Source organism: Artibeus jamaicensis, unplaced genomic scaffold (genome assembly GCF_021234435.1).
Source record: "Artibeus jamaicensis isolate MK-2021 breed Jamaican fruit bat unplaced genomic scaffold, CSHL_Jam_final contig_233, whole genome shotgun sequence".
Lineage (NCBI taxonomy): Eukaryota > Metazoa > Chordata > Mammalia > Chiroptera > Phyllostomidae > Artibeus > Artibeus jamaicensis.
Window position 1 is genome coordinate 3,957,585 of NW_026521486.1, and position 19,065 is coordinate 3,976,649.

Sequence of the window (19,065 nt, forward strand, 5' to 3'; positions counted from 1 at the left end):
ATGGAGTCTTTAATTAGTCTCTGGCCCTAAAAGACCCACAGGAATGAGGGTCACCAGAGTCCTTGGGAGTAGAGCTGGGACACAGCCACAGGCCCTTCTGGAGGCCTGGCTGGGCTCTGGCTTGGTGGCCCCGAGGGGCAGTGAGGCTGCACTAGCACGTGGGAGACAACTTCCGGACGAAGCCCACAGAGCCCTTGTAGGGCTCCCATGCAGGAGACCACGCACCTCACAGTCTGGAGGCCGTTTTGGAGGCCCCGGCGGTGTCCCCAGACGGCAGGTGCAGTCCACATGCGACATCACCCAGCCCTCTGACAGGAGTATCGTGACTGTCATCTTGCCAAATAGTGACGGGTGCCCAGAGAGGGCAAAGGTGCCCCCACAGTCACACAGCAAGCTCCTGCCGCAGGGACGGCTCCACCTGGGGCACAGAAATGCCCCCACCTCTGGCCTGACCCCAGGGTTCCTTCCCAGAAGCCACTGTCCACCCCTGGCCCTTCACAGGGGCGGACTCACTCCCCTGCAGGCAGGGAGAGCCCAAGGACAAGGGCAAAGTGGCAGCAGAACCCCTTTGACAGGTACAGGATTTTGCGTCTCACGAGCACCCCCTGTCCCTCATCTTCCCAAGAACTCCATGAGGCAGATGTTATCTCCCCTTTACCCAGGAGATGTCCAACACCAGAAGTCCACAGCGAGCAGGGGCAGGGCCAGAACGCCGTCCAGGCCGACTGACCCCGAGCCCAGGCACTGCGCGGCTGTGCCGTCCTTCAGAACACCCAGGAAGGGCCAACTCATGAATGGGGGCACGCAGGGAGGCTCACAGCTCCCCCTCCTTCCACTCTCGGGCACGCCCCGCTGTCAGGTGCATCCCATCTGGTAAACCACAGGGCATTGTGGGCCAGGACGCTGACTCTCGAATGGGAGAGTTCAGGCCCAGAGAAGCCCCTCCCTGCTGTGGCAGCCACCGTGTGCCTGGCCCCGCCCTCCATCTCCTGCCTTGACGCTGCAGGCCCTGGGGCCTCTGGACCCATATCCCATCGTGGGCCGGCTGGAGCCGAACAGCCTCCACAGCCCCAGAGGATACCAGCCGGGTTGACGCAACTCTCACAGCCGCTCAAAGGGTCAGTCCCCTGAGTCCACTGCGTCCCCTGGGGCTGGACAGGAAAGAGGAAGGAAGCACAGAGGCTTGTGTGGCCTTTCAAGGTGTGGCCCTGATTTCTCTCTGCAGACACACTGGCACTCACTCCCCCTTGGACTGTGAACTTCTCCAGGGGATGGCCAACCCGGGTCTGGTTTGTCCAGGGGGCCCCAGCATCCCCCTGCCCGGGTCCTGTCACCAAGCGAGTATCAGGCGACCACCTGTGACATGAATGAGTGAATGAATGAATGAATGAGAGAAAGGAAGCAGAGGCTCCATGCACCTGCCAGGGTGCAGTCAGGAAAGGAGGAACCTTACCAGTTGTTCAGAGAATTTCGTATCAGAAGGTGGTTAAAGGAGAACCAAAAAGTCGTAAAGGAACCCAGGCTTAGCAGATGCAGCCCACCCCCGAGCAGCCGCCACGTCTAGGCTGCGGACCACGGGGGAGGGCGGGAGTCACTGGGACCTGGAATCTTGGAGGAGGCGCCCCAGGCCCTGGAAGCCCACCTGGGAGGAGGGGTTGCCGCCTCTGAGGGGCCGGTGCCGCAGACTTTGAGGAGGTGGACGCAGCTGGTTCTTTGAGTGGGGAGACAAAAAACATTTTTTTGAGACAACTTTGAAACTGGACTAAGTGCCTCTGCTGCCTGAAGAGCCCAGAAATGAGCCCTTACACTTATGGCCCAACTGACTCACTCGTTGACAGGGGGGCCAAGACAACCCAATGGGGAAGCATCATTTGTTCACCGCGCAGTGATGCAAAACCGGTACCCACATGCGAAAGAAGGAGGCTGGACCCCTCCTCACACCACATGCCCAAATCCATTCCAAATGTATCGAAGAGCTTAATAGAAGAGCTGAAACTACAAAACTCAGAAAAATATGGAAATGAATCTTTATGATTTGAGGTTAGAAAATGGTTTCTTAGATATGACACCGAAAGCACAAATCAGGGGGGAAATGGGTAAATTGGACATAATCAAAAGTAAAATGTTTTGTATTTCGAATTCACCATCAAGAAAGTGAAAAGTGAACCCGCAGAATGGGAGAAAATATTTGCAAATCATACATCCAATAAGGGGATTTGTATCTGGAATACATGGGGAACTCTCACGACTCAAAAATAAAGACAACCCAATTTAAAAGTGAGCAACGGATTTGAACAGCATTTCTCCAAAGAAGATAAGCAAACGGTAACAAGCTCATGAAAAGATGCCCAACATCATTAATCCTTAGGGAAATATGAATCAAACCACAGTGAGCGACCACGTCACGTCCACTAGGATGACTGTCATCAAAAAGAGACACCGACAGTGCCAGTAAAGGTGTCACAGATCGCCCTGACAGTGTGGCTCGGCCGGGTGGGCATGGTCCCACCGAAGCTGGAGGCTCCGGTCGGGGTGAGCACGAGAAGCAGCCGACCGACGTTTCTCTCTCACATTGGTGTTTCTCTCCTCTTTCTCCCTCTCTTTCCCTCTCTCTAAAAGTAAATAAAATCTTTTTTTAAAAAAGATATCAAAAACTGTAAAACTCATGCATGGCTGGCAGGAATGTAAAACTTTAGAAGGCTCTATGATGGTCCCTCAGAAAGTTAAGCATAGAATTACCCTATGACCCAGAAGTTCCCATGTATACACCCAAGAGAAGTGAAAACATATATCCACAAAAAAACATGTACGTATATTATTATTATTTATAATAACCAAGAGGTGGAAACAACCCAAATATCCATCAGCTGGTGAGTGGATAAATCTACACACTGGAATATTACTCAGGAATGAAAAGGGGTGAAGTGCCAATACACGCTACCACACAGATGAACCTTAAAAGCATGCTCAGCGAGAGAAGACAGAAAAGGCCACGGATTGCATGATTCCATGCATAGGACATGTTCAGAACAGACACTTCCATGGAGACGGGAAGATGAGTGGTTGCCCGGGGAACGAGAGTGACGGCCATGGGTGTGGAGTTTCTTTTTGGAAAGATGAAATGTGCCAAATTTAGTGGCAATGGTCACACCACTCTGTGAGAATATGGAAAACCCTCTGGGCAAATGTTACTGTCTCTCAACACTGCTATTATTTTTTGACAGTTAATATATATATACATTTCTGTTTTGGTTCCCTGGACGAGGAGCCCAGTGTGGCCGGGAGGCATCTCTGGCTCAGCGTTCAGTTCAGGGGAACCACAGCTGTGTCCACTGGAGGGTTCCAGTTTTGGGATTGGAAACAAAAATCTGTGAGTTTACACTGTGTGTCGTCGCGATTCCTGGCTGGGGATCTGTGATGAGACCTGTTGGCCTCTGAGTCAGTGCAGACACTGTGCCCTCTAAGGCAGAACCCCATCTTTTTTTTTCATGTGCATGTCATTATTTCTGCAGTTCTTTTTGATACATATTTTATGAATTACACTATTGCAGTTGTCCCAGTTTTTCCCCGTTTGTCCTCCTCCATCCGGTACCCCACATTCCCTCCGGAAATCCCCCCTGATGGTTCAAGTCCATGGGTCATGCATGTAAGTTCTTTGGTTTCTCCATTTCCTATACTGTTCTTAACACCACCACCCCCCACCGTGTATTCTCTACCTATCAATCTGTCCTTCTTAATCCCTGCACCTTTTCTCCCATTCTCCTCCCCCTCCCAACTGATGACCCTCCATATCTGTGATCCTGTTCCTGTTCTAGTTGTCTGCTTAGTTTGTTTTTCAGAGTCAATTGTTGATAGCTGTGAATTTATTGCCATTCTAATCTCCACAGTTTTGATCATTTTTTGAAATAAGTCCCTTTAACATTTCATATAATAATGGCTTAGTGATGATGAACTCCTTTAGCTTTACCTTGTCTGGGAAGTTTTACCTTATCTGCCCTTTGAGTCTAAATGAAAGCTTTGCTGAATAGAGTAATCTTGGTTGTAGGTCCTTGCTTTCCATCACTTTGAATACCCCTTGGCAGTCCCTTCTTGCCTGCAAAGTTTCTTTTGGGAAATCAGCTGACAGCCTTATGGGAACTCCTTTGTAGGTAACTATCTGCTCTTCTCTGGCTGCTTTTAAGATTCTCTTTTAATCCTTAACCTTTGGAATTTTAGTTATGATGTGTCTCAGTGTGGTTCTTGTGTCCATCTTGCTTAGGACTCCCTGTGCTTCCGGGACTTGTATGTCTATGTCCTTCATCAAATTAGGGAAGTTTTCTTTCATTATTTATTCAAAGAAGCTTTCGATTTCTTGCCCCTCCTCTTCTCCTTCCAGCACCCCTATGTTTCAAATGTTAGTATGTTTGAAATTATCCCACAAGCTCATTAGGTTATGCTCATTTTTTTTAAAGTTCTTTTTCCTTCTTGCTATTCTGATTAAATGTTTATTTCTTCCTTATGTTCCAAATCACTGATTTGATTTTTGGCTTCATCCACTCCACTGTAGATTCCCTGTAAATTTTTCTTCATTTCACTTAGTGTAACCTTCCTTTCTGCCTGGGTCTTTTTTATGCTGTGGAAGCACCCAATGATTCCTTGAGCATCATAGTAACTGGTGTTCTGATAGATTGCTTATCTCTGTTTTGTTTACTTCTTTTTCTGTAGTCTTGTTTCGTTTTTTCAGTTGGGTCATATTCTTTGTTTCCTCGTTTTGGCAGCCTTGCTGTGTTTGTTTCTATTATTAGCTGCTTTGACTCCCTGGTTTAGCTGCGTGGCCTATTGTAGAAAAGCCCACCTGTAAGTTAGATGGAGCGGAGCTTTAGGTAATTTCCAGGACGGGGTGACCTGCGTGAACCAGATTGATGGAGTGTTAGATACGGTGTCACTGCTCTGTGGCTCAGTCTAGGGGGAGGACTCAAAATAGGGGCAAGGGCCGCTGCCTGGCCTCTGGGGTCTTGTCCAGGAGGAGGCTGTCCCCCTGCCGCCACTCACCCTGATGCCAGGCACTTGTTTCTCCCCACGTCCCACTGGTGCCCTTGCAGCTGCTGCTCCGCTGCCGGTGCCCAGAGGGTGTGAGTCTGCGCAAGTCCTAAGTCTGTTTTGAACCCTCGAAGAGGAGACACCTGAGAATCCCAGTTTCTTGCTCTTCCCCAACCCCCACTGCTTTTTGCAGCCAGAAGTCACATGGACTTATCTTCCTGGCACTGGAACCCTGGGCTGGGTGGTCTGGTGTGGGGCTGGGACCCCTGGCTCCCAAGGTGCCCCTCTCAATTTTTACCCGCCACACGTGGGTGTGGGCCCCAGCTCAGCGTCTCCACACATGTCTGCCTCTCCTGCTCTCCCACCCGTCTGGATGAATGTGACTTCTTTCATTCCTTGGTTGTTGGGCTCACACGCAGCTCAGCTTTCTGACGATTCTGGGTGATTGTTGTTTTGTGTTTTAGTTGTAATTTTCGCGATGGTTGTACGAGGAGGCACGCTGTTTACCTAGGCCGCCATCTTGACCGGAACCCCATCTTCGTAAGTGTCACCTCCTTCCTGGACACATAGCTTGAGTCTTCAGTAGTCTGTGCCCCATTGTTTCGTTCCTGGGGCAGCTTAGAGACAATAGCTTAACAAAGGTCCACTCGGCCCTGGGGGATTTCCCGCTGGACTGCAGGTGAAGCCCACACATCCCTGCCGTCCAGCTGCAGAGCAGGCCAGGGCTGGGGATGCGGTGGGGATTGGGGGTGGGCAAGCATCGGGTGGGCAAGCAAGGGTGTGACCCTAGCCTGGTCTAAAGGCCCCAGCTGTGATCCTCTTCCGAGCTCAGATGCAGGGTGGGGCAAAAGTAGGTTTACAGTTGTGAGTACGTGAAGCATGGAGTTTATTCTTGTATTCTTATTAATTATTGTATTATTTTCCCCATGAACAACTGTAAACCTACTTTTTCCCACCCCGGTATTCAGGAAAAGTTCATTCTCCTGGAGCCTGGGAGGAAACAACAGGGGAAAAATGATGATGATGGTGATGGTGATGGTGATGGAGGTGGCAGTAATGACTAAATTTTTTTGAGCCCTTATTCTGAGCCAGGCACTATCGTCAGCACCTTATATATGTGTTTAACTCACTTACCCCTCACATTCACCCTTTGAAGAGAGGACCATATTGACTCTACCTTGCTAGAGTTCAAAGCCCCTGCTAAGTCAGGATGATTCATTTATGGTCAGTGTCATTTCACCAACTTCCGCTCCTGTGTCTGTCCAGTCTGACTCTGGACTCCCCGGAGAGGTGCAATAGGCCCGTGCCCTTGGACAGTAGCGCCCCATCCGAGAGAGGCCCCGGGCATCGAGGCTCTGCCCCTGGAACCAGCTACCTGGCTCTCTGCCCTCTGCCCTCTGGCCTCTGGCCTTGGTCCACGCTGCCCTGTCACCCTCCTTGACTTCTGCCTCTTGCTGAGCCGCACCACAGCTGGGGCTCCAGACCCCCCCAGGCCCCCCCACCACATCTCAGTTCTGCTTTTGTCTTCCCCAACCTCTAAGCCTCCCCGCCCTGTTCCCTCTCCCGGGGAAGTCCCCACATGCCCAGCAGGCCCCGGAGAAGCCAAGTAAAGCTGAGTATGTTTTCACCAGGAAACTCCACACCCTAGCTGTGCTGGGAAAACAATGCTTTTTTAAAAAGTCAGTCAAGGGGAAAAAAAAAACAACCAAATGACTCCATGAAGTTTTGGTAAAGGGAGGAAAAAAACACCCCCCCCCCCACGCACACACAAAAACCCAGCATTTCACCAAATGGATTTCTGGCCATTGCAAAATGATCATAAGCTGTCCTGACTTCCAGGAAGGCTGAAAGGAAAATCCATCTGCAAACAGTTTCTCACTTTCCATTTGGGTTTTAAATGTAGCCCAACCCCCAGTTCTATTACAGAAGGTCAGAACTGAGGTTGAGGGAAAACGGTTCACATGAAGAGAGGGAGGGACAGATCAGCGTTCCCACCAGAGCCTGGAAACTGCCAGAAGCCCTCTCCCCATCCGAACCTCTTCCCACCACAAAGCCACCGAATTCCAGGACAGAGAGGGACCGTAGCCCCACTGTCCTAGCAGTTACGTCACTGGACAAACACCCTACCATTTGAAGATAGTCTATAAGCTATGGTGCAATTTCAGATGTAAAAATGAACCCTGAAATTAACACCGGCTTAAAGAAGGTAGAGTTTTAGTTCTCCCCTTAGGTAAGAGGCCAGACATGGATAGTCAGGGCTCCATGATTTAGCTGCCCCCCAAAGTCATCCAAACACCCCAGGCTCCTGCTGCCCTGCTCTTTTTCTCAACACCCAGTTTTCACCTCATGGTCTGAAACAGCTGCTCCAGCTCCTGCCATTGCACTCACACTCAGCCAGCAGACCTGACCCAGAGATTGCTCTCATCACTTTTACTATTATCCCACTGGCTAGACCTTAATTGGAAGGGGAGGCTGGAAAAACAACTGTTAGGTGGGGAGCCAGGTGCCCAGCTATAAAGTCTATTGCTGTATTAAGACAGAGAGGCGGGTACTGGGAGACACCTCCATGTCTCCCCCGACGGCTCCTATGGGAAAATGCAGGCCATTCTATGGTAAATTTTCCAGAATGCACTGTGTTGAGTTATGAAGAATGTCACATCTTGTTTTATTTGGAACTCACAGGCACCTTGGACACAGTTCCGCCTTGTTGTTATTCCAAAACTACATTCCAAGACAAAAATCTAGTTGCTTTTGTACTTTGCTGCTGGTTCCGAGGGTCGACTAGGTAGCCAGACCACTCAGGTTTGACCCTAGGCTCCCTCCCTACAAGCCACATGGCCTTGGGCAAGTCACCCCACTCCCCGCTTGTGCCTCCATTTCCTCGTCTGTAAGGTGGGGACCATGTTCTTGCCATATAACTGTCATGGGATTGCATGTGGGAGTGCACAGCACAGTTTGGGGCGCACTGGCAAAGCTCAGTAACACTGTTCCTTCTATCACCGCTCGGCGCCTGAGTCCTCGGTCCCACCTCTGAGTGTCAGTTTCCTCACCGGTGAAATCAGGGGTGTGTGGCTGCTGAGGACCCCTCCCGTCTCTGTACACACCCAGCTCCCCCTCCTATCAAGGTGCAGAGCTTAGTTCCAACCCCGTGAACTGGGCTGGACCTAGGGAGGAGGGACAGTGTGCCACTCTGGGTCTGACCTTTAGGCGAACAGGCAGCTTCCACTTCCTCCCTCGCTGAACCCCAGCGCCATGCGGTGAGGAAGGCCGAGCAGCTGCCTGGACAGGCCCGCACGGAGGGCGGACCAGGCTCCCAGCCAGGTGAGTGAGCCCTCCGGGAAGGGAATCTCGCAGACGCGCCAGTCACCCAGCTGATGCTACATGGAGCTGAGGGAGGGTCCTCCCGAGCCCACGGAACTGTGCACTGTGAGCAAATAAGTGATCGCGGTTTGGAGCTATTGCGTTGAAGGCAGTTTGTCCTGAAGAGACAGTGACCAAGAAGACAACCTGATATGGAGAAGTGAGAGGTTGTTGAACTGAAAACCTGCAACATGTGGCTTTGTCTGAGGTCTCTGGGGAAACCGTTAGTGCAAGTTCACAGGTTCATGGCGAAATGAGGAACCTACTGCTAGACTGTGGAAGCAACTGCAACCCAAGTTAAAGCAAGGCAGACGCCTATTTTTTAAAGATTTTATTTATTTATTTTTAGACAGAGGGGAAGGGAGGGAGAAAGAGAGGGAGAGAAACATCAGTGTGTGGTTGCCTCTCATGCGCCCCCTACTGGGGACCTGGCCTGCAACCAGGCATGAGCCCTGACTGGGAATCAAACCCGTGACCCTTTGGTTCACAGGCTGGTGGTCAATCCACCGAGTCACACCAGCCAGGGCTGCAGACACGTGTTTTAATCTCCTCCTCTTCACCCCATTGGTGACAGACAGATGTGCACCATAGGGTGTGGGAATGGCAGACAGATGACATGGAGGGCGCTTATACGTCACATATACTCACAGCTCCGGGAACGAGGACACCGCAGGCCACACGGGGCAGCACTCAGGACAGCCGGGGGTTGGCAGGCAGGCTGCGTAGGACCAGGAGGGCGTGGTGCCCCTGGTTCACTGTGGGGGACGTGATGGGCTTGTGTGGTGACCCTGCCGGCTGGCAGGGCACAGAGCCACTGCTGCACAGGGATAGACGCGGCGGGTGTCGGGCTAGGGGACCTTCTCACCAGGAGCGGGGCTGCAGTTTCGGGCACTTGCCTTCAGGCCATTTGAGGTCCATCAGCTTTCACCAGAAGTCAAGGCAGTGGGGCCTTCGTGTCCATCTTTACACCACAATATTTAGCAAACGGGAGGCAAGGGATAGAAGAGGTACGCAACCAACATGTAGATCTAGTTAGTGATCTCCCGGCAGAACGTCAAAGATGCCAGCTGTGCTCTCTTGGCTGCTGAGTGCAGGATCTCTTAGGGGATCGAGTACAGAGGAATGAGGGGCTGAACCAGGAGCCGTTCAGGTTCTAGGAGAATGAGGAGGAAGTAGAAAGGAGCCAGGCTCTCTGGCTTCAAATCTGAGCTCTTATGTCCATTCATGTTTTTAAGCAATGGGGTTGCTTCCTTTTATAAAATAATTTATATTAAACTGAAAGCTTTTTTAAAAAAGATTTTATTTAAGGCCCTGGCTGGTGTAGCTCAGTGGATTGAGCGCGGGCCTGAGAACCAGACAATCGTGGTTTGATTCCCAGTCAGGGCACATGCCTGGGTTGCAAACCGGTTCCCTGCAGGCCAGTTCCCAGCAGGGGACGCACAAAAGGCAACCATACATTGATGTTTCTCTCCCTCTCTCCTTCCCTTCCCCTCAAAAGATAAACAAATAAAAAAAATCTTTAAAAAAAGATTTTATTTATTCATTTTTAGAGAGAGGTGAAGAGAAGGAGAAAGAGAGGGAGAGGAACATCAACGTGTGGTTGCCTCTCGTGCAGCCTGTACCAGGGACCCGGCCTGCAACCCAGGCATGTGCCCTGACTGGGAATCAAATTGGTTCCCAGCCCGCGCTCAACCCACTGAGCTATACCAGCCAGGGCTGCAAGCTTTTTAAAAAAATATATTTTTATTTATTTAGACAGAGGGGAAGGGAGGGAGAATGGCCCCACCCCCAGGGAAGTGCCCTGACCACCGGAATTGAACCGATGACCTCTGGGTTTGCAGGGAGGCACTCGGCCCACTGGGACTTCCCATAAGGCTGTCAGCTGACTTCTCAAAAGAAACTCTGCAGGCAAGAAGGAGCGGGAAAGAAGTACCCGAAGTCATGAAAGGCAAAAATCTACCCCCAAGATTACTCTGTCCAGCAAAGCTATCCTTTAGAAAGGGAGGGCAGATAAAGTGCTTCCCAGATAAGGTCAAGCTTTTAAAGGAGTTCATCACCACCAAGCCCTTGTTATATGAAATGTTAAAGGGACTTATCTAAGAAAAAGAAGATCAAAACTATGAACAGTAAAATGACAACAAACTCACAACTATCAACAACTGAACCTAGAAAACAAAAAGTAAGCAAACACCTAGAACAGGAACAGAATCACAGAAATGCAGATCACACGGAGGGTTTTCAGTGGGGAGGGGGCAGGGGAGGGACGGGGGTGGGGAAGGTACAGGGAATAAGAAGCATAAAGGGTAGGCACAAAGTAGACGGGGAGAGGTTAAGAGCAGTATAGAAGTGGAGAACCAAAGAACTCACATGTACGACCCATGGACATGAACAAAGTGGGAGGGAATGCTGGGGGTGGGGGTGCAGGGAGGAGGGGGACAGAGGGGAGAAAAAAATTGGGACAACTTTAATGGCATAATCAATAAAATATACTTAAACAAAAATAAAATATCAGTGGATTGAGCATGGGCCTGCGAACCAAAACATCGCAGTTCGATTCCCTGTCAGGGCACATGCCTGGGTTGCAGGCCAGTTCCCAGCAGGGAATGCACCAGAAGCAACCATACATTGATATTTCTCTCCTTCTCTCCTTCCCTTCCCTTCTAAAGGTAAATAAATAAAATAAAATAGTAAATTAAATAAAATAAGCAGAGGGAGAAAAAAAATAAAACCAAAGTAATGATGCAATAGTGAAACCAAAAAAAGAAAAAAGAAAGAAATCTTGACTCTCTTTGTTCCTAGGACAGAGCTTGGCATGGGACTTACCCACCTTGATAGGTAAACAAATGCCCCTGTCCTGCCACGGTCCCAGGTACATTAGGCGAGTTCTTCTCCTGCAAATTAAGCTCTGTTTCCAATAAGAGCTCAAGGACACAGAGCAAGTGACCCCTGCAACAAGCAGGCCATTTGGGAAGCCGAGATGACCAAAGCTACCAAGACGGTATTTTCCAGGGGGTTTCATTTATTTCTGGTACAGCCACATACTGTTCCCCAGAGAAAACGGTCTGTGGCGTGGAAGTGGGTGCTGAGGGCCCAGGGGCTGGTCTCCGGGGTCCACCTCCGGGTCCACGGGCATGTGGGAAATGGACCGACCCACTGCGGCTGCCACGGTCCCCGCGCCCTTTGCAGGTTTCCTCCACATTTTCTCATGCACTTTCCATCACCACCTTACTCAGCTGTCATAAATGTACCCATTTTAGAGACGAGGCTGTGGAGGCTCAGAGAAGTAGTCACGCAGCCGAGATGTGAGCTCTGGTCTCTCTGAGCCCACCTTTGTGCGCTTTCGACCAGACCAGGAGCCCCACAGAAGTCCCAGATCTCAGTTGGGGATGAGACTACGTGACAAATGACAGAGATCCTTTGCATATTTCTCTGCAAAAACCTACAACACTCACCTGCATCAGTGAGCAGGGTAGGGCATGGCCGCCCCCGCCCCAGTCTGAGCTGGGCGCCCTCTCCCTGCAGGGCACTTTGCACGGTCATTCACGGAACCTCCGTTGATTGGGGCCACCACGTAACAGTCCCTGGTGCAGTGGACTGTGTCCAGAGAGGGACCCGTGGGCCCAGACCGAGTGAGTCTGAATCACACTCAGCTGCGTGAGGCTGAGTGAATGAATCAGGGGCCTCGGGTTTCTCATCTGTGAAGTGGTGCGGATGCGGGCATCTGCCTCCCACAGTGGCCAGGAGGAATGAGTAAATTCGTCAGGTACACATGCCAGGCATGTAGCGAGCACGCTCCATTCATCATCATTGTTATTATTATTGTTTTTTTAATGAGTAAAGGGATAGATTTACTTGCAAACGTGTAAGGTAGACAGGAAAGGCTGTAATTATCCCCATTTTATAGGTGAGAACATTGAAGCTCAAAGACATTAAAAAGGCTGCTAGAGACAGAACAGGTACAATGATTCTCATTCTACAGATGAGGAAACTGAGGCTCAGGGAATAACAAGCTCAAGGTCAGAGCCAGTCTCAAAGCCAGAGCCAGGCCTCGCTTCTGCCCTCAGTGACACGTCTCTCTTTGGAATTTTGCACTAATGGGAAAGGAGCGCTCAGACCTCACAGGTGGCCCTCATCGCCACCACCTGGGAGGGCCAGCGGCCTGAGGTGGTGCGGGTCCTGAGGAAGCCGGTATCCTGCATCCCAATGTGCCCCGGCCGCCCGCTGCAGCTCTGCAGGGAGTCCTGTGGGAAACCTTGGTCAGAGAAGCCCTTCTCCACACTGGGCCCAGACCCTGTGGCTGACCTGAAGGGGATGAAGGGAGGTGGGGAGCCCGCCCTCACCTGGCCGGCTTAGAGGTCTGTGCCTGAAATTCCACCGTGATGGCTTCCTTTGGGTTTCAGGTGCCACCCAGCCTGAACTTTCTCATTAAATAGAAATGTTACCCTGAGGGGCAATGATGTTATCATCGAGAGTCCTTAATAACCAGGTAGAAGACAGAGAGGGAGGGGCCGGAAGGACTTCTGGACTCTTAGTCAAAGGAAGCTGAGTCGGCTTTGAAGGCAGGGAAGTGGAGAGGGATGGAAGAAACTCGAGCGCCCAAGCTGCAGCGGACTTGTCTGGAGCCTATGGGGGTTTGGGAGGCCGCTGTTCTTAAGAGGGGCTCACGTTTATTAAGCACCTTCTTTGTCTCAGGTTCTGTCCTCAGCAGTGACCAGCAGGACCTCTCTGAACCCATCAGGTTCGATGAGGACCCCCCTCCCCGCATGACCTGCCGTGCATTCAAGCACCTCTTCCCACCAACATACGGAGCCCCTGGAGCGCTGGACAATTCGGGGGACAGAGCAGGCAGTGCTGAGCCCGGCAGAGGAATGACCCACGTAAAGGGATGGAGGGGCAGATTTGATTGCGCGCGCGATGCTGCCACCTCGGGGCTGCACTGGGGCCCGAGGCTGCGGGTCGGAGATGCCAGGGGACGCCTCTCAGACGGCCGGGGTGTCAGAGGGCGCCCCGGACGAGAGGCTGCGAGGGTGGGGACGCAGCTCTCCGCAAAGGGCTCCAGCCCTTCACCGGGGCCCCACTGGCCTCCCCCATGCGCGGCTCCGAAGGCCCCGGCACCCCAGCTCTCCCATCTTCGGGCCTTCCTTCAGGCCGTGCCCTCGGCCGGGAACATTTCCTCCCCCCAGGCAACCCCTCGTCCTCCCGGTGGCCTCCCCCACCTGTCCAGCCGCCCCTGGGCAGAGCTTCTGCTGTGTCGTCCGGTTTCCCCGGAGCGTCATCGCCCGGTGTACAGCATTGCCCTCGGGGGCCCGCAGCCTCTCCTCCCACCCAGGGGGCTGAGGTGCGGTGCAGGATGCGGGAACAGGCGTCAAATAACCTGGAACATCTCCTGGAGCAGCGCGGATGAGGGCGGGCGAATAAGCCCACACCGACTGGGCGCACACCCGCTCTCGGAGGTAGGTACTCGGGATGGAAGCGACCGCAGGATCCTTTTCCTGGTCGGAGGGCGTCCCCTGGAGTCCCGCGCCCCCAGCAGGCGCGCACCCGGCTCTGCGCGCTCCCTCATCTGATCTCTTCCCCACCCCCGGCTTCCGGGGACAAGAGTGGGCTTTTCCTGGCGCAGGGAGGGCACCTTCCTCCTGGGAAAGTCCACGGCCCACTTTCTGGCAGAAACGGGAGGCCAGCGAGCCCTTCCTGCGCCTGCCGCTTCTCACCGGCCTCCAGCACACAGTCATCAGCACGCCACGGCGGCGTCTTTGGGGAGGCGTGTTCTGAACCCCTTTACCTGGCAGGGCGTCTCCTCGACACGCAGGTCTCTGGCCCCGGGAAGGAGAGAGGCTCGCCTGACTCACGAGCTGGGATGAGGACCTGGACATCCAGCCAGTACCTCTCCAGCTGACCCCAGAGGGATCCTCCCCTTCCTGCCTGGGAGGGCTGGTCTCGCATGGAGGAAGGCTGTCCATCTCGGGGTTCATTTTCTTGTCTTTATCAATAGACTTTATTGTGGGGGGGGGTCAGTCTCAGATTAAGTAGGTTCTACAGAGTTTCCATATACCCCCTCTCTTCCTTGCTCACAGCTTTCTCTGTTGTTCACATCTTTCGTTAGAACAATACTGTTGGTTCACACTGGTGAACTGACATTGACAGACCATTATTCATTAAAGTCTGTAAGTTACATTAGAGTCCATTCTCTGCATTGCACGTTCTGTGGGCTTTGACCAGTACGCAACGTTGTAGCCTCCACTACGGTATCCAGAGAACAGCTTCTCTGCCCAACAGCCTCTGCCTCACTCTGGCACCCTTCCCCAACCACCGGTGCTTTTACTGTCTCTGTAGTTTTGCCTTTTCCAGAATGTCAGACAGTTGGGGTTACACAGTGTGTGGCTTTCAGACCAGCCTCTTAAACTAAGCTTCATGCATTTAAAGTTAGTCTGTGTCTTTTCATGGCTTGATCACTTGATCACTCATTTCTTTTTTTTTTTTTATAAGATTTTTAGAGAGTAAGGGAAGGGAAGGAGAAAGAGGAGAGAAACATCAATATGTGGTTGCCTCTTGTGCGCCCCCTACTAGGGACCTGGCCTGCAACCCAGGCCTGTGCCCAGACTGGGAATCGAACAGGCAACCCTCCGGTTGGCAGTCCAGTGCTCAGTCCACTGAGCCACACCAGCCAGGGCACGTTACATCTTTTAATAGCTTAATGGATTCAGTCCTTCCTTGTCACTCTTCCTTCTCAGAATCTCCCCAGCTATTTTCACACATTCACTCTTCTGGATGAGTCATTTGATGAAGTTTTTCAGTATCCTGTTTGGACTTTATTAAATTCATAAGTAATTCAGAAAAAACAGACATTTGATGATGTTGGGTTTCTTAGCCAAGAAGAAAGCCTGTCTGTGTGAGTCTCCCACTACGCCTTGTCTGCAGCCAGAACTTACTCAATCCTTGCTAAACCATTTCCTAACATTTTACTTCTTTTTTCTTAAATGCCATTATGAATGAGCTCTTTTCATCAGAGACATATTCTAATTGATTACTACTTATCAACAATGCAATCTATATATAGGCGACTGACTTTTTTATGGACTTTGTTTTTGGAGCAGCGTCAGGGTCACGGCAAAATCGGAAGGCACAGAGAAGTCCCACAAAACCCCTGCCGCACAGGCCCGGCCTCCCGGGCGTCAACGCTCCCCCCCAGAGTGGTTGACTTGTTACAGTCGACAAACCGATAATGACACATCGTTGTCACCCAGTCCATGGGGGCTCCCTCTCAGTACATTGTACAGGTTTGGACAAATGTATATGTACATATAATCACCGTCGTAATACCCTACAGGCTAGTTTCACTTGATTTTCAAATACTGATGTTTTTAAATCTAAAGTTTGTGATAGTTTTTCTAATTGATTCTCTTAGATTAAAAAAAATATTTTATTTATTTGTTTTTAGAGAGGAGAAAGGAGGGAGAAAGAGAGGGACAGAAACATTAATGTGTGGTTACCTCTCGTACCCCTCACTGGGGACCTGGCCCACAACCCAGGCATGTGCCCTGACCAGGAATCAGACCAGTGACCCTCTGGTTCGCAGGCTGGTGCTCAATCCACTGCGCCACACCAGCCAGGGCTTCTCTTAGCTTTTGTAGGTAATAATCGAAAAACATGAGAATTTTGCCTCTGTGTTCCCAGCACTCATTCTCAGGGACGTGTCCTGCCTCACTGCCTGGGTTAGTCCCCAAAGCAGCATTCAGCAGCAGCGGCGACAGGAGGTCCTGGTTCCATCCCAGAAGGTAATGGGCCTGCACCCAGGCTTTTACCAGCAAATGCAGTGCCGGCTTTGGTGCCATATATTTATACATTTCTATCATGTGAAAGCATAAAATCTATTCCTATTTTTAAAAACTCTTTTCTCTAAAACTAGGAATGGGTGTTGGATTTCATCAAACGCCTGCTCAGCACCTGTCGGACACTCGTGCGGTGAAAGAGGATTCTCTACAATTCAGCAGCTGAGGCTCAAAGAGGTCAAGTCACTTGCCCAGGGTCACACAGTGGCAGGTGACAGAGTAGGCCATGCTCTTTGTCCATGTCCCCAAGTGCTGTCTGCTCTGAATGCTTGTGACCTTGCAGCTCCTGGGACATCTCGCACCCCTGGGCCCCTACCAGGCCTTACCCAGCCCTTGCCCCTGGGCCACACAGCCTCTGTGGCCCCCACGTCCCACTCTCGTTCAGGAGGAGCTGAGTCAGCTCAGCAGCCACCCGTGTTCCTCCTGTAAACACAGACTGAAGCCATGGGAGACAGGCCTGGGGTGAGCGGGGGCCTGGGCAGGCCCAGGCCCACAGACCTAGCAGGTAGAAGAAAAGACATTTTTCTTCCCCTCTCTGAAGAGACTTGAAAGAGCGGGGAGCAGGTAGACACCTCCAGGCCCAGGCAGGGCTTCGTCCGGTGGATCCGAAGTGGGCACAGAGAGGGCCAGTGGGCATCTGGCTCAGATGAGGAGCCTGGAGCTGTGAGTCAAGTTCATCCTGGCCATCCCAGGTCCCTGTGTGACCTAGACAGGGCCTGGTGCCTCTGTGTTTGTGCTGGCTGAGGTGGAGACCCCCGAGGAAGCCCCCTGGGGGTCCAGGCTGGCACAAAGGCCGGCAGCAAGGGAGGAGCAGGCCCTCTCTGCTTCCAGGCCTGGGTGCCACCTCCAGGCCGTGCCTGCCTGGCCCCCGCCCGGAACAGCTGAGCCTGCAGGTGTCTCAGAGCCCCAGCAGGCCCAGCATGCATCACTGAGACTCTGCCCAGGCTGCAAGTTGCATGTGCATTGTCTCATTAAACTGAAATTAACTTACCGTGATGAAATTCTCCGAGCAATCCTACCTGGAAAAAGCCAGGCTCGTCTCCATGGTGGGTGCTTCACACACCATCTCATTTACCCCATGTTACAGATGAGCAGCTGGAAGCCCAAGGAGGGGAAATAACTAGCCCAGGCCCGTTCAGGTTGCAGGGGTGACAGCGACGTCTGTCAGAGCCACGGTCCCCTGCCTTCAATGGCCATGTTAGTATTTCAGCCTTCTGTGGATTTTCTGAGACCTGAAAGGTCACCGTGTAGCTTCGGTCACCAGTTGGCCAGGCCAGAGCAAAAACAGACTGTGGGGAGCTGGGGAGACCTCCAACTAGCTGAGGGCCTCCTGGGATTGCACCTCAGTTTACAAATAATGAAACCGCGAGTTCGCCTTTACCCCCATGAGGTCCGGGAGCAGGACCGTGGTGGAGGCCAGATTTGGGTGGGGTTGCCTGAGGCAGCCCCACGTGGTGACTTTATCGCGTCTGGGAAGTCAAGGCAATGCCGCTTTCCTTTTCCAGCGTTTTCGCCCATTCTCAAACTGTCCACCTGGGGGCGCTAGATAACAGGGCTATGACGCAAGCTTCGTGCGGAGCTCTTCCACTGGGCTGGCCTAGGATGCCTCCCTGCAGGGCCCCACGACTCCTTCCCGGTGCACCTCCTCCACGCCCACCCAGGAGCCCTCCCAAGAACCCCAGGTGCCATTTTTGGCTCACTGTCCCTGGCACAAGTGCGGGATGCCGTCTGGCAACCTCTTCCCTGGCCAGCCAGGCCCTTGACATCTTGAAAACTCCTTTTTCTTCTCCATCTTCACTCTGAAGCCAGGTGTGGCTGTGACTTCATGGGGCTGCTCACAGGTTCATGGGGGGGCCCTCAGCCTCCCCTCCACTCTCGCACCTTTCTCTCTGTAACCACCTGTTTCTGGACCTGAGCCCCCCCCCACACACACACACTGACCTTCAGCTCCCTGAAAGCAGGCCCACCCTCAGAGGCCTCCCTGCAGTGTGCCAGTGTGCAAACTACAAGGTCCCCTGTGGGGTAGGGTGTGTCCAGATAAGACAGGGCCTCGAGGGACGGGACCTCACAGGGGGTCGTGGCTGGGTCCTTTGCCCCTGGCATTTCCAGCAGAAGTGGGCTGTGAGACTTGGCTTTCTGCTGACCAGGCTCCAAAACACTGACAAAGAACCCGGGGTGACCAGGCCCGAATTCACACAGGTGGACCTGCCGTCGGAGACCTGCCCAGGTGAGCTGCTGGGGGCAGTGGGAGGCCTTTAGCCAAAGCCCAACACCCTTGTGCGTGAGGCACTTCTGGGTTCGCCACTCCAGTGTACCCCTGGGGCTGGGGGAGGGTCCTTCGGTCACTAAAGTGGAGTCCGGCGGAGAGCAAGTTCCTGTCTCTTCAGGGTCTCTCCAGCCTTCTGATTGGGAGGAGGAGAAAGCCCCGGTTTGGTGCAAGCCCACAGGCGGCTCCCCAACCCTGGCCAAGCCCTGGTGTTACCAGGGACAGCAGCACCCCCCCCCCCCCCCCCCTGCCTCTGGCCGGCAACAGCCTCCAGCCACAGTTTAATCACATTATTTCCACTGGGCTTATTTGTGTGGTTACTTTCTATTTCTGGCCAGTGGTACTTGTTCTCTACTGATGAGGACAGAAAGTTTGTTTTTCAAGGGAAAAACAGAATCAATTTAAGGACATAATACAACGGGGCACATAGGAGATGCTTCTCTCTTGATCAGTGTTTCTCTCTCTTCCTCTGTCTCTAAAAGCAATGAAAAAAACATGTCCTTGGGGGAGGGTTAAAAAAGAAGACAGGCACGGGCCAGTGTTGCTGAGGATATGGAGAAACTGGGCCCCTCCCGCACTGCTGGGGGGGCG

The 19,065-nt window shown here is 52.4% G+C and overlaps 1 protein-coding gene across 7 annotated transcripts; it reads left to right on the forward strand.

Moving 5' to 3' along the window:
• Positions 1–5,170: 5,170 nt before the first annotated feature.
• On the forward strand, positions 5,171–17,295 carry LOC128626894 (uncharacterized). 7 transcript variants are annotated; one of them, XM_053662133.1, is made up of 4 exons: positions 5,171–5,559; positions 13,072–13,832; positions 16,054–16,154; positions 16,286–17,295. In XM_053662133.1, the coding sequence occupies exons 2-4, from the start codon at positions 13,143–13,145 to the stop codon at positions 16,635–16,637; spliced, it is 1,143 nt and encodes a 380-aa protein (XP_053518108.1). In that variant the 5' UTR covers positions 5,171–5,559; positions 13,072–13,142; the 3' UTR covers positions 16,638–17,295. The 7 variants fall into 7 exon arrangements, with proteins under 7 accessions (XP_053518108.1, XP_053518107.1, XP_053518109.1 ...); XM_053662132.1 differs by lacking the exon at positions 5,171–5,559 and adding an exon at positions 8,054–8,340; XM_053662134.1 differs by lacking the exon at positions 5,171–5,559 and adding an exon at positions 8,054–8,340 and having other exon boundaries at positions 13,118–13,832.
• The last annotated feature ends 1,770 nt before the right edge of the window (positions 17,296–19,065 follow it).

What these genes read in the sequence shown, in the direction of transcription:
- LOC128626894 (XM_053662131.1), top strand. Translation starts at nt 12,957, where the DNA reads ATGGAAGAAACTCGAGCGCCCAAGCTGCAGCGGACTTGTCTGGAGCCT. An exon ending in GCGCACACCCGCTCTCGGAG is followed by an intron (nt 13,833 to 16,053) that starts GTAGGTACTCGG and finishes CTGTGTTCCCAG; the next exon opens with CACTCATTCTCAGGGACGTG. An exon ending in TCCTGGTTCCATCCCAGAAG is followed by an intron (nt 16,155 to 16,285) that starts GTAATGGGCCTG and finishes CTCTAAAACTAG; the next exon opens with GAATGGGTGTTGGATTTCAT.